This window comes from Arctopsyche grandis, chromosome 5, assembly GCF_051622035.1.
Source record: "Arctopsyche grandis isolate Sample6627 chromosome 5, ASM5162203v2, whole genome shotgun sequence".
NCBI lineage: Eukaryota > Metazoa > Arthropoda > Insecta > Trichoptera > Hydropsychidae > Arctopsyche > Arctopsyche grandis.
In genome coordinates, this window is record NC_135359.1 from 33,176,525 (window position 1) to 33,190,063 (window position 13,539).

Here is a 13,539-nt window from a genome sequence, read left to right on the forward strand (position 1 = left end):
TTGCATGACACCTGCAGGATAGGTATGAACAGACCTTAAATGGTTCCAACACTCAATAGATCTTATAAATACTCAAATTTGATTTTAAACGAAAAGGATGTATGAAATATAGCATAACTTGTACTATCCCGAATCGAGGTCTAACATCTCATCTACTTCTCCAAAACACAAGTCGCACGATTACATCATCACCTTCCTGCACAAACATGCAAAGCCAATCTTCGTTCACACAAGGGCAAAGACAATTCGACTTGCTCTACATAAACAGCCTGGAGCCCAAAAGGAAAGCCCGAGAGCATGATCTATTCATACAGCTACGCACCAAACAACCTCGAGCTTGTAGGAATGTTCGAGAACATGATTTCACCAGGAAGCTACGCATTGCACTATCGACTAGGATAAACCAGCGCATCAGCCCCAGACGCCAGTGGGCTTCTGTAGTTCAGCCTGCCCACTCCTCCGAAGTCGAGCAACTATCTCCTTCGCCGTACATACACTTTCATCAATAAAAAGCGTGTTTCTATAGTCCGGGACACTGGTCAACACACCTCCCTGTCTAAACAATCATCAGAAGTTCATAATAAGGAACATAAAGAACACATACATATATACTCATGCTCATTTGTACGTGAACGGCTGGGCGAGTCGCAGGAGTACATAATAATGGAGATCACACCATGGCCACTAAGATACATACACTTGCTCATTCGTACACGGACGGCCGGGTGAGCGTGCGGGGATGTAATAAGGGGCAGCGCAGGGGGTGAAGTGAGGGGGCAATGCAAATTGACCGAAATGGCTATGCATGCTGAAACCGTCGGCGACAATTACAACAATAGCCTCGAGTGTGGCATATGTATTAATTCCATTCCAAAACCACCTTTTAAAATATCAACGGGCACAACAACAGTTAAATAACAAAGATCTATTTATTTTAATTTATATTTGGGAAAGGCGGCATAGCCGATTTTATATTTTCTCAAGATACCGTTATCGGATTGTCCCTGAACGACGTCTATGGTATGTACTAAAATTGTATTTATATAAATTTTGAAATCATATTCAAATAGTGGTGACGTTTTGTGGGTAGGATGGTTATTGCCAATTTGATGAAGAACCGTTTCAAAACTGAAATTGGCAAACTCTGATAGAAAACGATCGACTCGGAGTGACAAATATCCAAGTCTGAACAGCAGCACTACATATACAACTCGAAGTAAATTATTTTCTATCGATCCAGGGCTTGAAATCGGCAACCTCTCAATGGTAAGCATGAACGCAACTACCAAGCTATGATGGCTAAATATGTACAATTTAAAAATGAAACGCCATCAATTATGTTATGTAATTGTTTATTAAAATTCAAATTATTTTTAATTACATTAATAATTATAATAAATTGTTAATATTTTCCGATATATTATTTTATTTTATATATATATATATATATATATATATATATATATATATATATATATATATATATATGTATATATACATACATATAATATACATTTGTATACATATATATTTATGTATATGTATAGTATGTACACAATTTCGCATTATAATTATGTTATTAATCTCTTAAACACATTTCAACTCTTATAAAATTAAAAATTTCAGCAAATTATGTTTATATAAATAAAATAATAATAGTACAAAAAAAAAAAACATTCTCACACTTTTTGATTCTTCACAAATATGTAAATATATCATAGAAATGGATGCGCAATCGACAGTAAGAAACTCACATTTGTAATAATGATTTTTATTTTCAAGTTTCGAAAAGTATATACGCATTGAAAGTGTCAAGTCTTGTAACGCAACGTTTTGCGATCAATTATGCGAAATCGGTGTGTCTGTCTGTCTGTCTGTCTGTGTGTGTGTGTGTGTGTGTGTGTGTGTGTGTGTGTGTGTGTGTATGTGTGTATTTTATTTACACAATTACCCTAACAATAATAATAAAACATATATTCATATAAAATGTCGGCATTGCCTCTCGAGAGAATTCAATGAAACATCAACAAAGTGTACTCATATTAACAATAATAAATATCAATATATAAATAATAAACACTTACTGTCGATTAAATCTAAAAAAAAATTCATTCACACGTAAAACAAAAACGTTTTAAATATATAAATATATATATATATATATATATATATATATATATATATATATATATATATATATATGTGTATATTATATAGAAATTATTTGTACATCTTAGGCGTAACCATCTAAAATTACAATATGCTACAAAATTGTATATATCTTAATTAAAAATATATAATATCATATGTATTGTGTTCTGATCCGATTCGGTTGTCATTTTTCTGTTATCATGTTTCGATCCTCGTTTTATATAGCAAGATGAAGGTTACGCTCCGGCATCAGCAAAATGTCACGAAGACACTCCAGTGTTTTCATCTCACAATGGCGTATTTCAACCTGCGATTCACAATGTATAAGATTTTTACACTTCGGTCAAATACAGTTTCAATGTGCGGTCCCTTTCCCGTAAGAGGAGATTCACTCCCCCACCTCTTTCCCCCCCTTATTTGTAAGGAAACTTCGCTTGTGCCAAGGGAACTCAGTCTTTGTTTAAATATGAATAGCTGGAAGGCTTCCAGCTTCAGGAAGAAGATTCAATCACTCTAGATTGGAACCCCCCCAGTCACGAGGGTGGTTTTACTTTCGGGTGTAGAAACTTTTAGGTTTTAGAATTTATTAATACGCCTTCGCGAGATAACGACACTACACTTGCAAAATTATCATCACGCCGTACCCATTCATAATAATAAATAATAAAAAAACATATAAAATCATTATTGTTAAGAACGTCTTACCGAATACCGATTTATTCCGTCTAATTTTCAGATTTCGGAACACAGGTAACTGTTTTATACCTTTATTATTTTTCATTTCACATCGTTTGTGAAAATTCAATACGACACAATACAATGCAGTTACTTATCAAAATTTTTTTTCCCATTTATAACAAAATATATTTCATGTATAATAAATAGGTCTGATTTTTATACGATATTTATGCAAAAAATCTATTGAGAGACTTACGACTTAATACTTAAACATTATCACAGAGGAAATCAATGTAACTTTAAATGCAATTTAAATAAAAGTAATAAAAAAAAAAACTGTAGAAATAGTATTAAAGTACACACTAAAATAATGCCGTATATAGAGATGGTTCAGTTTTTTTTAATACAGAGGGGTACAAAAATTCCGTGTCACTTTTATTTTTATGCACTTTTAATTGACACATCGATTAATTGACGTTCATCTCTATGAAAGGTTTGTCGATTTTTTTTTTTTAATATACAGTATATTATTAAATGATTTTACCATCCCTCTGTACCGATTATGCAAAACTCCATGTTTGTACCAAAATTAATAAATTTAAAGTGATACCTACAAAAGAGAAACGTGTAAAAATAAACGAAAATTCTTCAAAGTTAATAAAAAAATAAAATAAAAATAAAAACACATCAAATTCTTTACACCGAATGGAATGGATTTGATTTTTGACTTTTGCCTTTCATTTGCACAACATCAAATTTGCAAAAGAAGCGAAACAAAATGTTCATTACGATCATTATTAATACGCACACCGATTCGTACACTATTGGCAAATCATCGATATATATCAATATTAAAATTTAAGAAACTTTGCTAAAACAAATCACCCATAGACTAGTGTTTGAACGCCTATAATGGAATTTAGACAGTTTAAAATTTGGACCCGATTGAATATTTTTAATAACCAATTGAGAATACAGATAATAGGGCGAAATCACACAGAGAAGAACGGCGCGGCATGTGCTTGGCTCCCCACTGTAGGGGATTCTCAAATATGGGATACACCGTTATCGATCACCGTCAAGCAAGGATAAAACTTTACCGAAAACACTCAGGGGGGTGACTTTGGGACGGTGTATGCTATCTAATTAAAAGTATCTAAAAAAAAACCATGTGCCGCGTTCCTTCCTGTGTGTTTTCCATCCAATTTGACAAAATACCAACAAATACATGGTTCATACGCAATTTGATCGGTCTATAAATCACAGTAGAACAACACTAGTAATCAGAGATCAGCTGTTCTGATGGGACTCAAATAGCAGCTGTTGTACTGTGAGAATTGATCATTAGTTCTCGGCGTACATCGATTACATCTCATCACATCACAGCAGCTGTTATTTGTTTTACACTATAGGTTTGTATATATAAATCTTCGCGACGAACCACATATTCAAATATTGTGAACCACTCAAAATAATTGGATCAGCACAGTTGGCAAGCAACTGGAGATCAGCTCAAATAACAGCTGCCGTACTGTAAAAATTTGCCTAGCATTACCAAGTCTCGTAATGATCATAGTCAATATATTGACATATTTTTATGGTGCGATATTGTTTTATTAACTCGTTAAAAATGTCTCAATTTATCAGTGCAAAAATTAATTTAATCTTCGGCAGAATATTATCATCAAATACATAGTTGAGTTGCGAGGCCGTTACAATTCAGTTCATATCCAACACCAGGCCTGATCCTAGTTGGATATTACAAGCTGAAAAGTCTAAGAGCAGGCCTGGTTTAATTTATAATACAGCGACGGTCTAGTCTTGTATTTCATACATATAATAAATAAATGTATTCTTTTTTGTATGGATAAATATTGCAAAAATAAAAATGATCTTCAAAATTTCCTAAAAATTCAACGGTTGTTAAAATTTAAATTCGCATGGAACAATTTATGTATTTTAGGATTTATGTAATTATAATAATATAATAATAAAAAAAAATGTATCAGTGCAAGGTAACACATTAAAAATAATAATAGATTAACAGAGAGAGATTGCTACGTCTGGAATTATTGGAATCGATTGAATAATTTAATACAAATTATTACATTTTTACAGCATTTCTATTATTATAAAATATTTAACAATATCAAACATTTAGATATACAAATTAGCAACAAAAACAAATGCAGTGACGCCCGTCGAAAAGTAGTCCGTCCACAGTTGGATGATAGCCGTTTCATTATTGCATTCGGTATTTATTCTTTATTCTTAAGTACAAAACTCATAGCATCATTCATTTAATGCACACATTATTATTTATATTAATACTTGAAATCTTCTAATTGTAAACACATTTCATTAATATTACACTAGACACGTGTAAATGTGAAAATATATGTATATATATATACGATGCCGACGATGTTAAATGATACAACCTTAAATAGAAAAACTCAATAAATAATATATGTAAATAAATAATAATAAAAATTTTCATATATAAATATTTTGTACGTTTTAGTCTCGAGCAGAATATATAATAATATATCAAATAATGATGCGGCCATTCATACATACTGCATGTATACACACGTGAACTATTCACACATACAAAAAAGATTTGTTTCAATTCTTAAGAATTGACATTTCGTCGCATCCAATAAAGATAATATAAAATATTTTAATTTAGTTCATTTTTTTCATATATAGTGTTGGTTAAATACATTCAGTATGAATAAATAACTACATCCTATAAATAAGAAAAAAACAACATCTAGAAATGCATAAATAATTAAATAAAATATTTATTATTGAGAAATCATTGAAATTCTTCTATTTAAAGCTGATAAGACTTAAATGTCGTTTTCAATCTTCTATTTACAATACAATACACACATATATGTATATCTACAAATAAAAATTAAAACGGGTACTATTCGGGGAATAATTTTCTGAAGGGTTTACACTGCATATCATAAAGCGCACTTTCACAACATTTCTAATAAAAACTCTAGCTCTTATAAACAAAGGGCTTATACTTATATTTCGTTTGTTAAAGTCAGACTTATTAACATACATGTATAAAAAAAATAATATATATATATAGATTGTGATGGACAAAATCGGCACACACAAGTGCATACATAACTGCAATGTCTGCGAATTCACCGATAGTCATCGATTGCTCTCCGAATATATTGCTCAGTTGGGGCGGGGTGGGGGGAGTGTAGGAAGGGGTAAAATTAACGACTTAAGTTTGGTATCATTCGACACTCGACGGTCCGTTCAACGGGTCGGAATAGCCGGTGTACATAACTTGACTGCTTCCGGAGCAATAGGTAGTAGTAGTCACTTGGTCAATGTTTCCGAAACAACTTCCTGTCCGTTCGGCATCGTTCTTACCACTGACGTCGTGCAACGAGTATTGAGCATTCACCACGTCCCACATGTTGGGCGTCGCGTCACTTTGCACAGATCTTTGAGCACCACTCGAACTGTCTACTTTGGACATGGGACTGAACTGGCCGAGGTTCCAGCCGCTGGGGGCCATCTTGACGGTCGACTGAACGCCGCCGGGACTCGGCTGCTGGCCGACGGGGGAAACCTCTTGTCTGGTCATGGGGCTGAAGTGTCCGATGTTCCAGTTGGACTTGGGCACTTGGCCGGTCGTCTCGGGGCTCGGTTGAGCTGCTGGGGACATTTCGGGTCTGGCCATCGGACTGAAGTGGCCGATGTTCCAGTGGCCGGATTTGACATTGGACGTGCCGGTTTCGGGACTCGGAATGGCCGCCGGTGAAGACTCGGCCCTGGCCATGGGGCTGAACCGGTCTAGGTTCCATTGACCGCACGATTTTCCCGATGATGTGACTTGACTGGTGTCGGGGCTGGGTAGCATTGCGCTGGAAGGCATGGGACTGAATCTCTCTAGATTCCAATTTCCTTGTCCGGATCGAGATGCAACGTGTCCCGTCTCCGGACTTGGTTGACTGGAGCATGCGGACTCTTGTCTCAGTGCAGGGCTAAATTTTTCTAAATTCCAACCGCTCTGACCGTGCTGGTTGGTCTTGCTGACAGAGTGGCCCATATCGGGACTCGTTTGTGAAGGATATGGGCTTTGTTGAGATGAGTATGGACTGTTTTCTTGTCTGGCAACGGATGGACTGAAATTCCAACTGCCGGCTGGTTTTTGAATGTCTTGCTTGACGGAGTTGCCCGTGTCGGGGCTAGGATGAGAAGACGTCGGTCCATCTTGTTTGGTCATCGGACTGAACTGTCCCAAGTTCCACGGGCCCGAATTCTTCATGGCCTCCTGTCTCGAATCGGAATCGTATTGATTCGAGGCGCTGACGGCTTCAGAATTCATCGGACGAGGCGCCGGACTGTAGTCCTGCACGTGATTGCTCCTCGGCGTGGATATGGCGCTGGAGCACTGCTGCGGCGAAAATTGTTCATGGAAGGAAGTAGATCCTTTGTTCGGGGCGGGGCTGATCTGAGGCGTGATGCACTGGGGAGAATCCTCCTGCTCGACGGACCTGACCGAAGTAGTCGCTTGCGTCAAGGCAGGGCTGCTCAGAGCCGAAAGAGGACTCTTCATGCTGGCTTCGTCTTTTTCAGATTCTGAAACGATACTGTCGTCCTTTGGACTTTTGAGATCGACGTCTTTCAACGGGCTCTTTATAATCGAATTACTATCTTCTTTATTTTTGGCCTCCTGTTTCCTCTTCGACTCCTCTTGAGCCTTCTTTTTAGCCTCTTTGGCCAACCGTTCCGACTCCTCCTTCAACTTTTTCTTAACAGGATCTAAGCTGTCTCTCAAATCGCCGAGCTCTTTACCGGTGTACAGGCGTTTCATACCCCTGGGTAAAGCACGACACGACGATAAATTGACAGACTCCAAATGAGGGCACTTGAGTAATATTGTCTTGACAGGGTCGAAAGAAACCGACGATCCGCAAAGATTTAGTATCCTAAAAAGTAAATTTAACATATGACCAACTTGTAAAGACGTGTATGGTAAATGGTTCATATCGTATGCGAGTACCTAAGCATGCTATTTTCTCCTTTTTCAGCTAGAGCCTCCACGGCAGCATCGAGTGGTTGAGTGGCGGTAGACCATGCGAGGTCCACCTCTAGAAGACTATGCGACCATTTTTCACAAATCAGCTCCAAGCAAGAGCTCGACTGACGAGTCACACAGCAGCCTGCAAAGAGTACATGTGAGACGAATTCAAAGCGAGACAATCACTTTACACGTCAAAACAACAATCTTACCACTGAGGAACAGATGCTGTAGATCCCAAGCAGGCACTTTTATAAGGCCGGAATCAGTAATTCTGATACAACCGCGCACATCGAGCAACCGCAGACAATTCGAAGTCTTAAGCAACCTACCCAAGACTTCATCGTCTACTAGTTTGTAATCGGTGGAAGGACATGCGACTGAGAGTTCCTCTAAAAGAGGGAAACCTGGTGATTCAACCTGTTCCTGTGTGGTGGCTGACGCCAGAACAACCTGAGAATTGGTTATTCGTAAGACTCGAAGACGCGGACATCCCTTTTGTAGGCGTTCCAGAGGTACTAGTGCGGGATGACTGACGGCCGCCAAATTAGACAAATCCAACAATTCCAAATTTGAACAATGATTCTAAAAAATTATAAAAAAATAAATTAAACATTGTACAATCAAATTCACACGTTGATTCACAAATATTATGATTAACTCACCGCTATGGCGGCGAGTATAGACGGCAAGCCGGTGAGTTTATTGCTGGCCAGGGTGAGATGGGTCAACCGCTGTCCCATAGTCTGAGCCATGTGAGTGAGGCTCGTCACCGACAAGCAGCTTCCCGACGATCCCGTCTCGGACTAAAATGTAAAAAACGCATTAACGATGATTCGTGACGTGAATTAGAATGATGATAGAAATGATTGCGGTGCAATTACAGTGCAACTGAGATCGAGACGAGAGAGTTCCGTAAGGCCTAGCGTTATCTCTTTCAACTGATCGCAGGTCAGACGTTTCCATCCCGACAAATTGAGCTCTTGAATTTTGGGACTAAATTCGACTATACAACTAATCACCCAAGCCAAATTTGAAACTTTCCAATTACCTAAAATTATCAATGACACATGTTACATTTGAAGAATGCCGCTCGATTTTAACGATCGGTGACGTGGACACAGAGTCTACTGACACATTTCCGAATGCATATTTTGGAAATCTATCATATATGTATGTACAATATCAATTGATAAAAAAACAGTTGAACATTCTTATAAATAGCATTCTGAAATGTGGCAAAGGATTGTGCGCCGCTCGATGAGTTACACAAAAGCTTACTAAGATTAAGTTGGTGGCACATAGAAAGCCTATTTTCTAATAACCAAACGAGTCGATGGTCAGTTTTCCATTTGTCTCTAGTGTAATGAGATAACTCTACGGCTCCCCACAAAGCCGGCGTCATGCTCGCCGAATGCCACAGTTTGCAAACTTCGCCCAATCTAAAACACAAAAAAAAAAACACATCAAACGACCGCCGAACACGAACAAATTGACAAAAAGGTGAAAGACGACTTACTTGACGAGGGCCGGAAGAGCACCCTTGGCCGCGACAACGTGCTTGAATACGGTAGTCAACAATTCTTCAGGTATGTTGCATCCCCAACGGTTCTGCGTGACTGTGCTAGATCTAATTTTTACAGGGGGTACTTCGCTTCTGACTGCGACCAGTGACGGAGCTTCGGCTTGTGATTTGGCGGCTGCATTCATTTTAAAGCATATTAGTTAGTGGGTTTCGTATTTGTATATAACATATAATAATTTAATCAATGTTGATTTTTTCAATCGGGGTTCGAACCCGGGACTTTTCATAATCATCTTCAACGTGTGGGTTTACCTTTGCCGTGTGTATTTTTAGCGTGGTTGTGAGGTCTGATGGGGCGGGGACGTTGAGCGCGAGGTTTCGCTGTCGGGATCACCGTGGCGGTAGACGGATCGTACTCTTCGCCGGAGCTGCTGCAGCTCACCGGCGATATGTTTCTTTTCCGTTTTCCGTCGGAGACTACAGCCTTCTTGGTAACGGGCAGGACTTCAGTGACCTAAATTCAGTACATAACCAAAGTTTTCAACAATTTGCAGAGATTCAAAATCAGTCGAGGCGGAAATGTAAGGATTTCAAATTCAAATTGTAAATTGTACAACTTGTAAAATGATGTAGTTTTGTCCAATGGACCTAACCCACACGCGTAATGTTTACATGTCTGCAGCTTATTGAATCTTTTATGTTAAATATAAAAGGCAACAGAGTATGATGGGAGTTTTGCCAACAAGTCCTTGGGCCTGAAAAACGCCGATAGGCGTTGTATTTTGAGCATGTACAAAGTATACAAGAATACTACCCGCCGAGCCTTTCCAGGTAGCATTGAACATGGGTCGTGTAATCCGTTTCAATGTTTATAAAGACTGGTTTACACCGGAATTTCTGAATTTATAACCATAGCAGAATTTTCCAATGGCAATCCTTAACTGCTGAGTATTCTAGATTGTGACTTGGCATTTAGATTGCGAGTATTACATTTTAACAACAATGATGAAGATGGAACTAGTTTTGGAAAAATACATTCATGGATTTTTTTTGTTTGTTTTATATTGTTGCAAGATATATTAGAGAGTCTATCTAAATACACCTTTACAAAACTCGAAATCCTCAACGGTAGTTATATAGGATTTGTTTGGATTAGCTAAATATTTATATCTGCTTTCTATTTATTGGATTTCCAAAAAAATTCTAGTTGGAAATGTTGGCGAAATTTTCAGTGTGGTGGGCTTTCAACATAAAAGACGTCAGCACTCAAAGGGTTAATTAATGTTATGCTGTAAGTTTTTAACAAAATTTTAAGTCGCCTGGAAGTGGTACCTTACTTTCAGTTCATTAAATTTATTCTTATATTGTACAAAAAAAGCTCTTAAAAAATAAATGAAGTTGCAGAAGTCTCTCGAGGGATGGGTCTGTTGAGCAAAACTACATCCTATCAAGTTGGCAAATGTCCGAGGAAAATTCGGCGATAAAGATTCTTTCTATAGTATCAGTAGGAGGTGGGCAGAAGCAGATGACCTCGATATGGAAGAAAATTACTTTGAAGAACCTGATTGAGGTATAAACACAAGAAATTATAAAACACATTATTGATTTCATAGAAGAAAACGTCATCACAGCAAAAAGTATAGTACAAACATTTAATCTTAATGATTTTGATTGTGCAACTTATATATCGAGATGGCTAGAATAGCATTTGTAAAAATGAAGGCGGCGCTTACAAACAAGCATCTCAATCTTTATACGCGGTTGAGATTCGCGAAGAGCTACGTCTGGACAGTATTACTACACGGATGTGAGACGTGGACTCTGAAAACCAAGATGATCAGCCGCATTGAAGCTTTTGAGATGTGGGTCTATAGGCGTATGCTGAAGATTCCGTGGACCAAAAAGATATCAAACGAAGCTGTCCTCGGCATGATGGGGAGAGGCAGGGAACTTGTTTCTGTCATCAAGCGGAGAAAGATGGAGTACCTCGGACACATGATACGGGGTCCAAAATACGAATTTCTCCGTTTGATAACCATGGGGAAAATAGAAGGAAAAAAATGAATTGGCAGGAAAAAGTTATCTTGGCTTCGAAACATGCGCATGTGGACTGATATGAGCGCCGAAGAGCTGTTCCAAGCCGCTGAAGACCGATGCGGATATATTCAAATAATCGACGAGGTGGTCGCCAACGTCCGGATGTGGACAAGGCATTAACAAGAAGAAACAAAAAACTTATATATATATATAATATTTTCCAGACAATAAAGCCCTTCGGATAGAATGTGTTCCGATAGAAGATCAGGAAGAATTCAGATCCGACCATTCCAAGACGGAGGGACAGTGAAGACTCTCGACCGGCTGAGATGGACTAAATTTGCACAATAAATCAAAACGTAAACAAAATCAATGCAATTGTGTTATTATTGTATAACCGATCAAGTTGACATTTTGCACAATCAGTGATTGGATCCATCCGTTTTCTAGGTCACACACACACACACACAACAACAAAAAAAACGGAAGAAAACTTGCCTGAAGCTGTTGACTGCTGGCTTTCCTAATCTTAATCTTAATGGTATTAGTGTCCTCGGATATCTGACTGTGGTAGGTTTCGACGGCAGCGGCTGCGGCGGCGGCAGCCTTCTTCGCGTTCTGCTTCTTCTTGCTGGCAGAGGAACACATGCCCATCATGCTGCGAGGCTTGCCACTCTTGGGTATCTCCAAGACGGTGACCTTGCTGAGGCTGGGCTTGCCGCGGCGCAGCGGCACCTGACTCATCTGGTGGCTGAACGGCTTGCCGCCCTTGATCTTGCGATGGAGCATGTCCAGGTTCTTGCCCCCCTTCACGTTCACGTTGACGTTGACGATGGAGTCGAGGTGGTCGTGGTCGCGGTCCCAGTGCGAAGACTTGGGCTTCTTGCGCTTTGAGGGGTAGCCGTTGGTGGTGGTGGTGTCGGAGCGCTTGGAGCCGGAGCCGGAGCCGGAGCGGCCAGAGGGGCCGTTGGAGACGATCCTCATGTGGGAGTGTGAGTGGTGGGGGTGAGTGTGCTGCTGCTGCTGCTTCTGGGTGGCCGCGATCTCGTCGATGCTCTGCTCGAAGTCCGTCTCGAGCTTCACGCAGGAGGGGGGCGCGTGCGGGGGGGGTGCGGGTGTGAAGGGGGCCGGGGTGGGAGTGGGGGGCGGGGGCGCCCCTTCCCCCTTGGAGTGCGCCATCGGTCAGGCGGAGGCGGAGGCGGCGGAGGCGGCGGGGGCGGAGGCGCTCCCCCCCCTGTCGGGAGCGGCGCCGCGCATCCTCACCCGTTCTCGAGGCGCATCGCGGGGGGCGCGCCTCACCACCGGCCAGGGGGCGGGGCCTCACTGCACCGCCCTGCCGAGGGCGCTCCGCCCCGGGGGGCGACCTCTGCACCTCTGCACCTCTGCACCTCACCTCACCTCACCTCACCTCAGACTACGGACGATCGATGCCCGCCACTCCACTCCACTCCACTCCACCTGAAGACGACGACGAAGACTCCTCCTCGGCAGTCGTCGGTGGCAGTGACGAGGTGACCTCGTTCCGGGTGTCCAGTGTCGTCTAGTCACCAAGTGTCTAGGTGTGTAATGTAATGTGTAATGTGTAATGTGTAATGTGTAGTGTTTGGTGTGGTGTGGTGTGGTGTGTAATGTTCGGGAGTGTCCGATGTCGGCTCGCCGCTGAACCGTACAGACTGGTTCGTTGCGGAAACCCGCCACTGAGGGGCGCCACTCCCCACCACCAACATTGCACCGACGTTCGCTTGCCACGTACTACTACTGCTACTACTACTACTACTACTACCCTGTACTACATATGTACTACGCCTAGCAACTGCACCTGCATCTGCCTGGATGCGGATGTAGCTGCCCAGCCTTTTCCTGGAAGCCGATTGATTTTGCGTGCATCCATCCGGGCTCGTCGCGTAGCGGGAGAGGTGACCGCTTTAAAGGTCGAAGAGTTCTCCACCCTATAACGGTGTGTCCCATATTTATTTATTTATCTATTTATTTATTTATTTATTCAAATAGCAAAACTGCTAATACATACAATACAAAATAACAACAAAAAATTATAAATCGTCTTCCACAAAGGTATCCATTAAGA

General features: G+C 40.4%; 1 protein-coding gene across 1 annotated transcript; it reads right to left on the reverse strand.

The window, feature by feature from the left end:
- Positions 1 to 5,644: 5,644 nt before the first annotated feature.
- On the reverse strand, positions 5,645 to 13,121 carry Fbl6 (F-box and leucine-rich repeat protein 6). The gene is made up of 9 exons (XM_077430575.1): positions 11,952 to 13,121; positions 9,729 to 9,930; positions 9,411 to 9,591; positions 9,173 to 9,333; positions 8,776 to 8,942; positions 8,557 to 8,697; positions 8,104 to 8,476; positions 7,874 to 8,033; positions 5,645 to 7,799 (listed from the first exon to the last, which is right to left on the reverse strand). The coding sequence occupies exons 1-9, from the start codon at positions 12,630 to 12,632 to the stop codon at positions 6,095 to 6,097; spliced, it is 3,771 nt and encodes a 1,256-aa protein (XP_077286701.1). The 5' UTR covers positions 12,633 to 13,121; the 3' UTR covers positions 5,645 to 6,094.
- Positions 13,122 to 13,539: the final 418 nt, after the last annotated feature.

What these genes read in the sequence shown, in the direction of transcription:
- Fbl6 (XM_077430575.1), bottom strand. Translation starts at nt 12,632, where the DNA reads ATGGCGCACTCCAAGGGGGAAGGGGCGCCCCCGCCCCCCACTCCCACC. An exon ending in GTGCCACCAACTTAATCTTA is followed by an intron (nt 8,943 to 9,172) that starts GTAAGCTTTTGT and finishes TGATAATTTTAG; the next exon opens with GTAATTGGAAAGTTTCAAAT. An exon ending in GTCTCGATCTCAGTTGCACT is followed by an intron (nt 8,698 to 8,775) that starts GTAATTGCACCG and finishes TTTACATTTTAG; the next exon opens with TCCGAGACGGGATCGTCGGG.